A 12453-nucleotide genomic window follows, 5' to 3' on the forward strand; every position below is an offset into this window, starting at 1 on the left:
GGCGGCAGCGCCCGGCCCGGGGCTCGCCGAGGCCCGAGCCGCCGGTTCCTCTGGCAGCCACCATCCCCCGTGGGCCCCGCTGTGCTCGCGGGGCGCGGGCGGAGCAGCTGGGCCCTCCTGCCCCGGGCTGCAGTGCCCGGCGGAGGCCAGGGTCGGCGGCTGGCTGCAGTGCTATCGTTGAGGGGCGATTCCCCGCTGGAATTGGAGAGGGGGTTGTAACCAGCAGCGGCATGGAAACCTCTGCCAGGTCAAGGGATAGTGGGGGTGAACGCGGGGACCAGCGTTGGGGCAGCCCCTGCGCTGGACAGACCGTCCAGCCCCGGGGGTGAAACGGTGTTCATGGGGCTGAGCACAGGTTGCTTATTTCTCCAGGCCTTCCTGCCGTTCCAGTCTGAACGGGTTGGAGCTGCCTGGTGCTCCTGGAAAAAACTTTTGGCCATGAAATACCAGGTTTAAAGCATGGACAATTTATCCAGGTCTTTTTGGCTGTCTGGATAGCAACCTTCCAGTAGCTGAAAGGGACCTACAGGGAAGCCAGGGAGGGACTCTTCAACAGGAACTATAGTGACAGGACAAGGAGTAATGGGTACAAACTGAAAGAAGGGAAATTTTGTTTAGATATTGGGAAGAAATTCTTTACTGTGCAGGCAGTAACACTGGAACAAGTTGCCCAAGGGAGGTCATGGATGTCCCAGTCCTGGCAGTGTTCAAGGCCAGGTTAGTAAGGCCTTGGGCAACCTGGTCTAGTGATTGGTATCCCTGCCCATAGCAGGGGGAGTTGGGACTAGATAATCTTCAAAGTCCTTTTCAACCCCTTAATGTTCTATAATACTGTTACCTACTGCACTCAAAGGTCAGTTCCACATTAAAATGTATACAATGACCCTTCATTAGATTGCAGTTTCAGTGGAATGAACAAGGTTAAGATAATTGCTGCTGGAAGGAGGATCTTCCATCTCCCTTCCCTTGTGTGTGGAACTCTTTTTAGGGCTGATTCAACACACCAGTCTGACAGAAGGCTGGTGGATTGCTCATAGGGGGTCCTGACACAGACCGGGGTCCTTTCCAAGAAAGGGAGATGAGACCTCTCCTGACTAGCTCAATTACTTGTAGAAATGTAGCTTAACTTGGTCAAGACTTATTTAGAACAGTTACATGCCGTTGCAGGAGACTTGTAATTCAGGAGTTTGTTGTTTTGTTTGAAGCCTGGTGAAATTCTGGTTTTGCTTTCAGCACGCTGCTGGCTGATAAACCCAACTTCTGTGCTGAGAAGCATGCTAAATGAATTTCTCTCTGGAGTGTGGGAAAAAGCTACTGTGGTTGTTTTTGCTTTTATGGTTTGATGTTGTTTGCCATTCTTCCTAATGATAAAACTGTGCAAGTTGCTCTTTCTGATGGGTGACATATGTTGGGTTTCTATCCAAAGATGCTTTTGGTCCATGTGCTACAAGTGGGGAATTCCAGGGCCACCTAAATCTGGGTCAGACGTTACACAGAAAAATTCCCCGTGGAAAAATTTAAATGTCGCTGTTCATCACACAAATACCAGGTTGCTAAGGAATGTTTCAATCCACAGACGATTTACTGTCTGAAATTAATTTCCTAAAGAAGGCAGAAGTTAATCTGTCCAACCAGTCATACAAATCTGTATGTTTGGTTTGGCATTTCTGCTATTGTAAGGGTGGGGGGAAGTTTGTAGACCTACTCATTTATTTTTTTCTAAATCCAATGTTTTTAATGATGTTGTATAAAGATTTTGGAATTCAGTTACATTTATAAAACATAATTATGCAATTCGGTATGTGGGGTTGAAATGGAACAGGGCAGTTTTAGTTGGATCATGAAGCCTTTTTGTGTATGTTCTTTGTTTTCTTAGGAGTGTGAAAATCTTCAGTGTTTGTCCTGCAATTTTGATGGAAAGTGTTATAGTAAGCATTTTCTGCATTGGTTTGCAGTTCTTGCTGTCAGGCATGCAAAGCTGCTTTTCCAGCTCCCTAACTGGGAAGTAAAATCCTCCCTGGTAAAGGAGATGGACCAGAGCAAATATTTTCTGCCCTGTGCATTTCCATTTACCAAGAGATGGAAAACTGTCATTTTAGTTTTGTAGTTATTATCCTCTTAACACATGAGCAGAACTGATCTTTGTGCTGCTGCTGTGGCTAAAAGCTATGACTACAAGTTGGAAAGAGAGAGCTGCTCACAAAAAGGAAGGCTCAAGAGTGGAGGGATGAAATTATCATCTTCCTGTCATCCTATTATTTTTAGCACTGGGAAAAAGATGGAAGAGAAACGTTACTTTGAGAGCATGAGAGGTGCTTCAAAACTACATTCTCCTCACAGAAAATGAGGTTTCTGAATGGCATCTGTGGGCTTACAGGAAACCCATTAGTTAGAGTTATTAGACCTTTTCTCTGGGACATTGTCCCTAGTTGTAGTGGTGGCTGCTTCTACCTCCTGACTTTAGTTCTGAGTAAAAAAGCTGGCAATTTTTCTAAAGTGTCTTTTTTTTCCAACAGGCATAGATAATATGTGAACAGGCAAAAGCACATAAGCTTGGTTGTCTCAAACATTCTGACTGTCATGCTGTGACAGGGAAGTTGGGATTGGGAGGAGGGTCCCTCTGGGGCAGGGCAGCACTATTGTGAGCCAGCTTCCCTTTTATTGCTGGGAGTGTAATCCAGCCTGGAGGCTCATGTTTAGTGTGCCTGCAGCAAGAGAAGGGTCAAGTCCTGGACACCTTACTAAAGGGGGCTCCTGCACCACCGCAGGCCCCCAGCCCCGCTCATTTCCTGAGGGGCTCTCGGGGCTCACTGCACCTGTGCCAGCAGCAGCAAGTGGCACAAAAAGTGAGGGGATGTGCACTAGGAAAACTGTAAAGGGAGGGGATCGGTCCCAGGGTTTTGTTCAGCCCAGATCCGAACTGTACACAGCGGCAGGACCGATGTGGGATGTAAGGGCTGGTGGTCTTTTTCCTTCACTTTATTTTCCGTCTTTACTCTCTCTTGTTCTATCCCAGCCGGTGTGGCAATTGGATTTTACCACTTGCTCTGTACCGAAGTTTGCTGGGAGAGTTGGGAGCTTGGTAAAGTTCACTGTAAAAGTTAAGAGCTGGTTGGCCAACACTTCTTTAACTAAATAGTGGGATAGCTGTCGGAGTTAAGGTGGCTGTGTAATAAAGGGTAAGAGTTCCCTGAACTGGACTGCTGTCTTTCTTCAGCCCACCGAGAATTTCTGCTGAATTTCCGGGTTGTGACAGCCCCTCCTCCTCACTTGAAAAGCATGGGAGGTTTGCTTACACTTCCCAGGAATGGCTTTTACTGTGAAGTTGCACTGGGACTATTGGTCCTTTTATGAAGGCAAGTCAGGACTGACCTCACCTTCTTGACAGCGAACTTTCCATGGGTCGGTGGTATTGATTTTGTTGCTCTTCTTGTCCTGTGCAGCTCTCTTCTTAACTCCCATGTTTTCCACTTCATATTTCTTTGAGGGGACAGAAACCGTAGAAATTATGTCAAAACTAATTAAGAGGTCATTCACATGCCTTGATGTCACAGCAGTACTTTGATGCACTTTTCTGTGATCTCTTTCAATTTATAAGAGGAATTTTATTGCATATATATGAATATATGTTGTATAATATGGAAGGAATTTATGCAAGGGCAGCATCTTTCTAATTATAGCTCAAAACTAAGTGTTTGAGGGCTGTGGATGATACGGACTCTCACTTATTTTGGTTTTTATTAGCTATTTGTTTTCTTAGAGCCTGCTGTAAGTTACAAGGTGTCTGCATCTGAAAACTTGGCTTTAGTTGGAGGCAGGGAGAGGGTAGTGCACTGTGTCCCTTCATAGGAAGGATTACACGATAACTATTCTTCCTGTAGGGTTTCTCCTACATTTCCAGAAAGAAGTTACTGAGGCATGAATGCTGTGAGAATGGAATTGGAAATAGAGATTGCAGATGAGTAAAATGGTTAAGTTTTGTTTCATGATGAATTATCAATGATTACGGGCAGCTGTCATTTGAAGTACTTTAACTTCATGCTGAATACCTCAACAGTAACACATTCCATTGGTTATTTAAAAATATTGCAGGAGCAAGAGAAAAGCTAATTCATAAAGTGAGTGGTGACTCTCCTTTGGCCTTGCAAGTCAAGCAAAAAGACACATGATGTACTCTGTAACAGCAGAAATATTGAAGCTAGGCTTTTTCAGTCACTTTTAGTATTGTCTGCAGTACCAGTGCATGGGGTTTGAAACTGGAAGCTTTGGATGAGTGGAGCAAGTAGAAAGTAATGAAATCATAGCAGCGTGTATTGGCTGGTTATCTTCTGTGCAAATCCCATTTCTGTGTATCGCATCAGCAAGGAAAGATGTAAGTCTCGTACTTTTACTATGAGTCCATGAGTTATTTTCTTTCAGAATCCTTGCTGGAACTGGCAAGTGTTCTTTTCTAGCATTTCTAGTTGAGAGTCCAAAAAAATTGTTCTGCCTGAGCATTGCACCATTCTTGTGCCTGCCATTTGCTGGCCAGATACCACAGCCAAGGGGGACTGGCTGCAAAAACCCAGCTGCAGCTCTGTCTGAAGGGTACTGGAGAAAAAAAATACATCCTATTCTCACTGAGACGTGTCTCAGATGGAGATTGTTTTTGTATGATCTCCTTGAGGGAGAAATAAGTTTTGTAAGTTCTGTTACCATCTTTTTTCTCTTTCCTAGGATATGATGGAGCTCCTAGAAGAAGATCTGACCTGCCCCATTTGCTGTAGCCTGTTTGATGATCCTCGTGTCCTGCCCTGTTCACACAATTTCTGCAGAAAGTGTCTGGAAGGAATTCTTGAGGGAAATGTGCGAAATGTGCTTTGGAGGCCATCCCCTTTCAAGTGCCCCACATGCAGGAAGGAGACTCCTGTCACTGGAGTCAACAGCTTGCAGGTCAACTATTCCCTGAAAGGTATCGTGGAGAAGTACAACAAAATCAAAGTAACTCCAAAAATGCCTGTGTGCAAAGTGCACAGTGGGCAACCCCTTAACATTTTTTGCCGGACAGACATGCAGCTGATCTGTGGGGTTTGTGCCACCCGTGGCGACCACACAAAGCATGTTTTCTGTTCCATTGAGGAAGCTTATTCCCAGGAGAAGCGGGCTTTTGAAACCTTGTTTCAGGGCTTCGAAACTTGGCGTTGTGGAGATGCCCTCTCACGCCTGGATACCTTAGAGACCAGTAAGAGGAAAGCTCTGCAGATGCTGACGAAAGATTCTGACAAAGTGAAGGAGTTCTTTGAGAAGCTGCAACACACGTTGGAGCAGAAGCGAAATGAGATCCTGTCTGACTTTGAGACCATGAAGCTTGCAGTGATGCAGGCCTACGATCCGGAAATCAATAAACTGAACACGATTCTACAAGAGCAGCGGATGGCTTTTAACATTGCAGAGGCCTTCAAAGATGTGTCTGAACCCATTATATTTCTGCAACAGATGCAGGAGTTCAGGGAAAAAATCAAGGTGCTCAAAGAAACCCCTTTACCTTGTTCCACTGTGGACATCAGTCCCACAATGAAGAGCTTTGATACCAGCCAGTGGAATGGAATAAAACTTGTTGATGTGGACAAACTTTCCTTGCCTCAGGAAAGCAACACTTTCAAATTCAAGATTCCCTCAGTCTTTTCACGCAGATTTATAGTGAACTCTCTTATTTTCTTGCTCATTCTTGCTGTCACCAGAATGTCCTTTGTGGAGTCAGTCATTGACAATCTCCAGTGCTGGAAATCTCAGTTCCTTACAATTTGCTTGTCCTATTTGGCAGATACCGTGGAGATAGCAGATCATGCAGTCTTTTACTGGGAACAGATGACAGATGGAGCCTCACTTTTAAGAGAAAAGTGTAAAAACTATACGTTGGTTGTACTGGATAACGTTGCACAGTTTGTGTGCAAATATAAACTGTTGTGAAGTGTCTGCTGGAATATAAGAACTAAGAGAGATCTGGGGAAGAAAGCATGGAACTTCTTAAATTAATTGGTCCTTTCAGACTTCCAGTGAAAACATTCAAAGATTCAAAATGATTCCAAAACATTCATAATGTTCACATAGTTTGAGCACTGCTAAACCAGAAAATGAAATAGAGCTTTGAAAAACACTTTGTGGATTCTTCTTTCAGTGGTGATTATGGGAATATTACTCACTGTAAATCATTTTTCTTACCAAAATATAGGGCCAAACTGTATCTTTAGTTTGATGTTAATGTAACTGTAGAATAAGATAAAAAATTGTAGTTTAAAAAAAGAATTCTAACTGGGAGATCGTTTGGAAAGAGCAAAAGAAGAGTTGTGATTGAGGTGAGCACTGTGCTGACAGGTTTGCTGAAGACTGCCCTTCCACTGCAAAATGCAGTGTGCATCATTCACATTCTGGAACCAGCTTCTGTCTGATGATGTTATTTCTCTCTGAAATAGCTATATGTTCTGGTTTGATTTTGTGGTTTGTTTTTTTTTTTTTTTTGTACAACCAAATGTTGTAATTACCCTGTGCATTCAGATTGTGTGTTCTATACAAAGATGTATCTTCAGGGCAAGCATAAATTCTAGAGGTAATGATAAGAGCAAGCTGCAAGACGGTATGTGCTTTGCAGATAGTTCATACTTTGCAGTTTACTTTTCCAACATGAAATTGTTGGGGTAGCTGGGCTGGTTTGTTAGATCCATGTTTCTCTGAACCCATGCTTTCTTAAAAACTGGCCTTAACATAAAGAACTTAGTGCAGTGAAAGGTGTGCAGGGTTCTGCCACAGGAAGGCAGCTTGGACTCTAGCCCTGCAGAGGTGGCAGGTACAACAGCTGCTCTCCTGTCCCCTCTCTGCCTCTCCAGATTGCAATTCCAAAAGCCAGGAAAAGTGATTGGGTGATTCCTGGAACAGGTTGTATGATGCAGCAGGTGTATGGATGTTGGTGGTGTTTGAAGAACCTTGTACAGGTTCTTCTGCTGTTAGTGTATTTTTGTGTATCTCATTTCAGGAGCTAATTGAATTTTCTGGTTGTATTGACTTGGCCTTACATTTTAAAGGGAACCTTAAGCTTGAGTTCTCTGAAGTGCCCTTCTTTTGGAGCATATGGTACTGAAATGTCTTGCCTGAAGCTCACCTAACCTCTTTTTGCAGTGGTCCTATGAACAGCAGTGTATGTAACGAAAATGTTGAACTGGCATTTCTAGAAAACAAACATAACGTGTGCCATACTTTGGGAATATTTGTTGGCCTCTCTCAAGGTTTCATAAGTTGTGACAGTCAATTCACTGTATTCCAGTAGTCCTTGCAAGCTGTTAATTTCAAAAATAAAACATAAAATGCCAAGAATCAAAGTTTCCAAGCAACCAAACCCAGCAAACAAAACTATTGTACATGATATTTACATCTTTGTTGCCTGGGAATGCTGTTGCTGCTCCACACCTCACTCCAAACACTTGCTAAAAGCACGCAATGGTTCTTGCAGCTGCCTTGCCATTTAGGAAAGATCAAGTCACAGACATGTAGATTAGAGAACTGCAATTCCTGAGTGGCTGAGGTAGCCATGAGTAGTCGAGAGGTGGTCGTTCTGAGTGTGGGAGGTGTGAGATTTGTAACCCGGGCTTCTACCTTGCAGCAGTTCCCTGAGTCCAGGCTGGCACGGATGGTGAATGACAATGACAGGGAATTTAAACTGGTGAATGGAGAGTTTTTTGTGGACAGAGATGGAGCTTTGTTTAGTTACATCATGGACTTCTTGAGGACTCTCCAGGTGTGCTTACCAGCTGATTTCTCAGACTATCAGAGGCTGCAGAGAGAAGCAGAATTCTATGGACTCTACCCCCTGGCAGACGTCCTGAGCCAAGAACACTTGCTGAAGCCGATGCCGGAGGTCTTGGAAGTGCATTTTTCTCTCCAAGAAATGCAGGCTTTTTTCCGGATCTTTGGTTCCTGCAGCTGCACCATTGAGGCACTGGCTGAGCAGATCACTGTGTTTACAGGGCAGCAGTCAGGACAGGGCTGGAATAGCCCTTTTCCTTCTCAGAAAACACTCATTCCACTTCCTTTGGAAAGACCCTCTCATCATGATATGGTTTTTCAGTGTGGTACTGAGTATTCTGCTGGTGACCAGTTTGTGGCCAGGTACTGTCCCTAGAGTGACTTCTCATTACAGACGTGTCTTTGTGGCTTCCAGTTCATGAAGTGCACGCTATGTGCTAGCAAAGCTCATTTTAAAGAAACTGAAAGAAAAGAAATACGTTTCCTTCTTTCTGTTCAATGTTATCTTTTTCTAGTTTTGAAACACCCAGTTTAATTTGTTACACTGATTTGCCTGTTCTTTAGCTTTCTAAAATACTGTTCTTGATGTTTGTTTATGAGCTCTCTTTGATTTTTCTCTCTCTCTGCCATTTCCTCCCCACTCACTTTAGAATTTCACAGTATCACCTTCTGGAGAACATAAAAATGCAGTAAAATGAGGCAAAGTAAAGAAGTAAAGTACTGGGGGTACTTCAAGTACTAAAATATCCAGTAGCTTATGGTGCAAAAGGCTTTTATATGGAAAACAGGGAACAGAGAATGGCAAGAAGGGTTAAAAACTCCAGTGCAACTGAGACATCATTTCAGGGACTGGAAAGCTTTTGTAGAGCGTTTCATAAGGAGGAGGGAGAAGAGTCATTATTAACTATATGCTTCACAGTAGGTTTTTTCTGACTTCAGAGCCAGGTTCTGTTTTTATTAAGATAACTGTGTATCAGTAATTTTTGTGATAGCATTATTGTATTCTAATGACTACTTAGGTTTTTTGAACTATCTTTTGCTGGATGTCTCTATTGTATGGAGACTTGTTCTTACTGTATAAGAAAATGTTAACCTAATTTGTCCTCTGTGGCTATTAGAACATCTGGAATTTTATGGAAATTTCATTGAAATATTTCCAAAAGGGTTATTCTATTTGAATATATGAACCAACAGAGCAGTCTTTTGATTATTTTTTTAAAGAAAATAAAATCTATCTTTCTTCCAGCTTTCTTTGGCTAAGCAAGTAGAATAAAAACTACTTTGCAATTGTGAAATCAGTCAATATATGTGACTTTTATATATATGTGTGCCAAACCTTAACTTTGTGACATATTACTAATTTTAATGGATTAGCAATTGGTTGAGTAGGTTATGGCAACTTAAGTAGTGGGGAAATTATTTCTGATTTTTTCATTTATTTCTTCAGACTTGGTAAAAATTTTGCTCTGCAGATCAATAAAAAAACTTATCTTGAGTAATGAAACAAGTCAAATTTGATTACGTTGCCTTGCTGAATTTCTGTCTCCTCTATCTCCTTAATCTTTGTGGTGACACGGACTTTTTGCCTTTCTTGTGTTTTCCATGAATATTTGGTGTACTTGCCTGTGAACTGTGGAACAGTTTCACCCATCAGTTTATATATTTTGTAATGGTATTTTTACCTGACTTCTGCTCCTCAGAATGTCTGGATAGATTCTTACACTGTACTTTATATCAAATAAAATCATTTGAGGCCATGTGAAAATGATTTTCATATTTGTTACCACACGACCTGCTGTACAAAGTAATTTGCAAAGTAATTTGCAATAAATGTCACTGTTTGTAGAGAGAGAGATCCTGTGTGTTGGAGTGATGCTCTTGGGGTGAACGTGACTCTGCTGTCCATCATTTACTCTTACCTGAAAAATGCTGCAGCATTGCAGAGCCTGCTGATCCCTTCTTCTCTGTTAAGTGAGACAAGATGGGGTTGTCACAGATATTTCTTAAGAAAGTAAGTTTTGTGGCAGGGGAGGGTGTGAAAGAGAAGCACTTCTTCCCCAGCACATAAATGGACGAACTGAGAATTACTCTTAATGAAGGAAAGAGTCCAGTTGTCCTTAAAAGGAGTAAAATAATATCTGGAACCTTGACTGGTGTAAACAGAGTACAGCAGTGCTGATCTATGCTGTCAGGAAGTAGTTAAAGTGTGTTGTAACTGCCTTTTTTTTTCCCTGATTTTAGGTATGTTTCCATAAAGCCTGATAATAGAAAGCTGATTAATGGTACTAATGTGCTAGGCCTGCTGCTTGACACTTTACTCAAAGATGGATTTCGCCTCATAAGCACCAGGACAGTCACCAGTGAAGAGAAGGCTGAATGCTACACTTTTGAAAGGATGAAGAGGGCAGGAGGCCTTGCCATCATGGTGAACCAAACCCCAGGGAGCTCTGGGGTAGCACAGGCAAGGAGAAGCCAAGTGCAAAAAGGGAAATAAAGACTTTTTCTTCCATCTTTTGAACGTAGGAGAGGGATGTGTCAGCACTAGTGGCCTTTTTTTTTTTTTTTTTGTTTGCTTTGTCTTATTTGAAACTGCAGCTATTGAGGGGAGTAACACATTTACTTTCAAGTATTTGGGGAAAATATTGCAATCTTATCTTTTACTGCTCCATTCCCTCTTTAAGTAAAAGAAGCCCAGATTCAACACTGGGTTTGTGGAGCAGATTTCAGCATTTCCAAGAATTGTTTTTGCTATTTCTCTGTGGCTAAAATTTACATAAGGACTTGCCAAGCATCAGCCATTCATTTCTAGGAAATTGTTTTCATGTTCTGTGCTAATCTGCAAGTAGATTTTAAAAACATGGTAATACCTGAAGAAATAACATCTTGATGGAACTGTTATCTCAAGAGTTTGGAGATGTGGCTGGAGGAGGAATGCAAACCCCAAGGATCGATTAGTGCTTCCATTCACTGACTCTGGCAGTTGGCTGAGAGCAGTATAAGGGGAACATCCTGAGCTGTGCTGCTATGTGGCTTTGTGAAAGCCATCGCTGAGGTCTGTGAAATAATGTGTGACTGTGTCTTGTAGAACACTTCTGCCCTCTCTTCCCACTCTGGTGGCATCTGCTCTTTGGTTCTGAGAATTAAATGATAAAGGTCTTTGTGAAGAGAAGGTCAGTTAATTTTTAGTGCTTTCACCATAAAAAGGATGAAAATGTGATAAATAGCCCTTCAGATGAAAGAGTTTGTACAGATTCAAACAAAATAGTGCAAAGGATTTTTTAGCACTTGTTAAGTACAACACAGTTGAAGGCTTAGCAGAAGTGGCTTTAAGAGCCTTGGGAATGTTAGTCCTGTACAAAGCTTTGTAGAGATGCCAAAATTAGCTCGGGTACTGAGAGAGGTAAGCTAATGAAGCTTTATAAATTAAGACTCTTTTGTCCTTCCATCAAGGCAGGGAAAGAAGGTAGCAATAACTTCAGGGAGTCGATAGTTGCATCTCAATTTTGTTGCTGGTAAAGCACCATCTTCCCAAGGCTTCGAACAGCCCAGGAGAACCACTTTGGGCTTTCTTGGCAGACCAATTAGATCTGGCTTTTCATTAGTTTTAAAAGGTGAACGCATTACTTTATTTGCAGCACTTGATAATGGGAGTGGGACTCAGCCATCTGTTTCTTGCCCTAAGGAGTTTCAGTGAAATTGATCTTCCCAGACTGATGGTGCCATTATTGGACATCTCTTTTCTTTGGCTACTGCTCTGGGGCATTTCAGCTTGATCCAAGTTCAGAAGCTCAGCAGAAACAGTGAAGTCCTCTTTGCTGTTCTAGAGCTGTATGGGTTGAGAATAATGTGATTATGGGACTACATCTCCTAAGCTGCTTACAGGTTATGTAATGTAATAAATGGGAATGTAAGAGTCAATGCTTCCACTTCAAATGGGATTTTTTGGGTCAGTAATATCAGTATGTTCATATTTGTCTTGAAGTAAGGTATTTCTTACAGTGAGAACCATCATTCACTGAAGAACCTCCCCACAGATGTGGTGGAGTCTCCATTGTTAGAAGTTTAGAAGAGGATGCTAAATGATTTCATGGAGGCCCTGTTTCACATGAAAGGCTGTACCAGATGTTGTTTTCAGTTCCCTTCCAGCCTGGCCTGTTCCATGATTCTGTGGAGACCTGTGAAGGTCTGTGCCAGAAAGTCTGTCATGGTGGGCTTTGAGGTCTGACCACTGTTGGGTGACTGAGCCGACAAGCTGTGTGGGATGACTGTCCCTACAAGTTGTGCTGCAGACAATGCTCCTTGTTTGGAAACTGTAATGTTGATTATTGGGTGAGTCATTGACTGTGGATATTGTAGGTAGAGGGACTAGCCAATTATAATGTGAAGAACGAGACCAAAAAAAAAAAACAAACAAAAAAACCCCAAAAAACAAAAAAACCACCAAAAAAAACCACCAGGGAAAGTTAAAAAAATAGACCCGAGGCTGTATTTAGACATTATGCCCTAAATGATCACCAACAGCAGTGATATAAGCTGAGACAAGTTCCAGAACCCCTCACAGTAATAATTACACAAAGTAGGGACCTAGTTTTCCTTGCTGCAGCACAACTTTGAAAGTTTGGATTCCATTTTTTAATTTATTTGTTTTAATAAAGTGAAAGAAAAGAAAAAATACTT

At 42.1% G+C, this 12453-nt stretch overlaps 2 protein-coding genes across 3 annotated transcripts in view; both read left to right on the forward strand.

The window, feature by feature from the left end:
- The window catches only part of TRIM13 (tripartite motif containing 13), a 14276-nt gene extending 8217 nt beyond the window's left edge, over positions 1-6059 (forward strand). For both annotated transcript variants that reach the window (XM_015619648.1, XM_015619652.3), the window contains one exon: positions 4717-6059. In XM_015619648.1, the coding sequence (XP_015475134.1) occupies positions 4720-5949 (1230 nt within the window). In that variant the 5' untranslated portion in view covers positions 4717-4719 and the 3' untranslated portion in view covers positions 5950-6059. The remainder of the gene's footprint in view (positions 1-4716) is intronic.
- Positions 6060-7314: 1255 nt separating this feature from the next.
- KCNRG (potassium channel regulator) lies at positions 7315-11718 on the forward strand. The gene is made up of 2 exons (XM_015619687.2): positions 7315-8139; positions 10018-11718. The coding sequence occupies exons 1-2, from the start codon at positions 7562-7564 to the stop codon at positions 10268-10270; spliced, it is 831 nt and encodes a 276-aa protein (XP_015475173.1). The 5' UTR covers positions 7315-7561; the 3' UTR covers positions 10271-11718.
- Positions 11719-12453: the final 735 nt, after the last annotated feature.

The sequence above is a fragment of the Parus major genome, chromosome 1 (assembly GCF_001522545.3).
Source record: "Parus major isolate Abel chromosome 1, Parus_major1.1, whole genome shotgun sequence".
Taxonomy (NCBI): Eukaryota; Metazoa; Chordata; class Aves; order Passeriformes; family Paridae; genus Parus; species Parus major.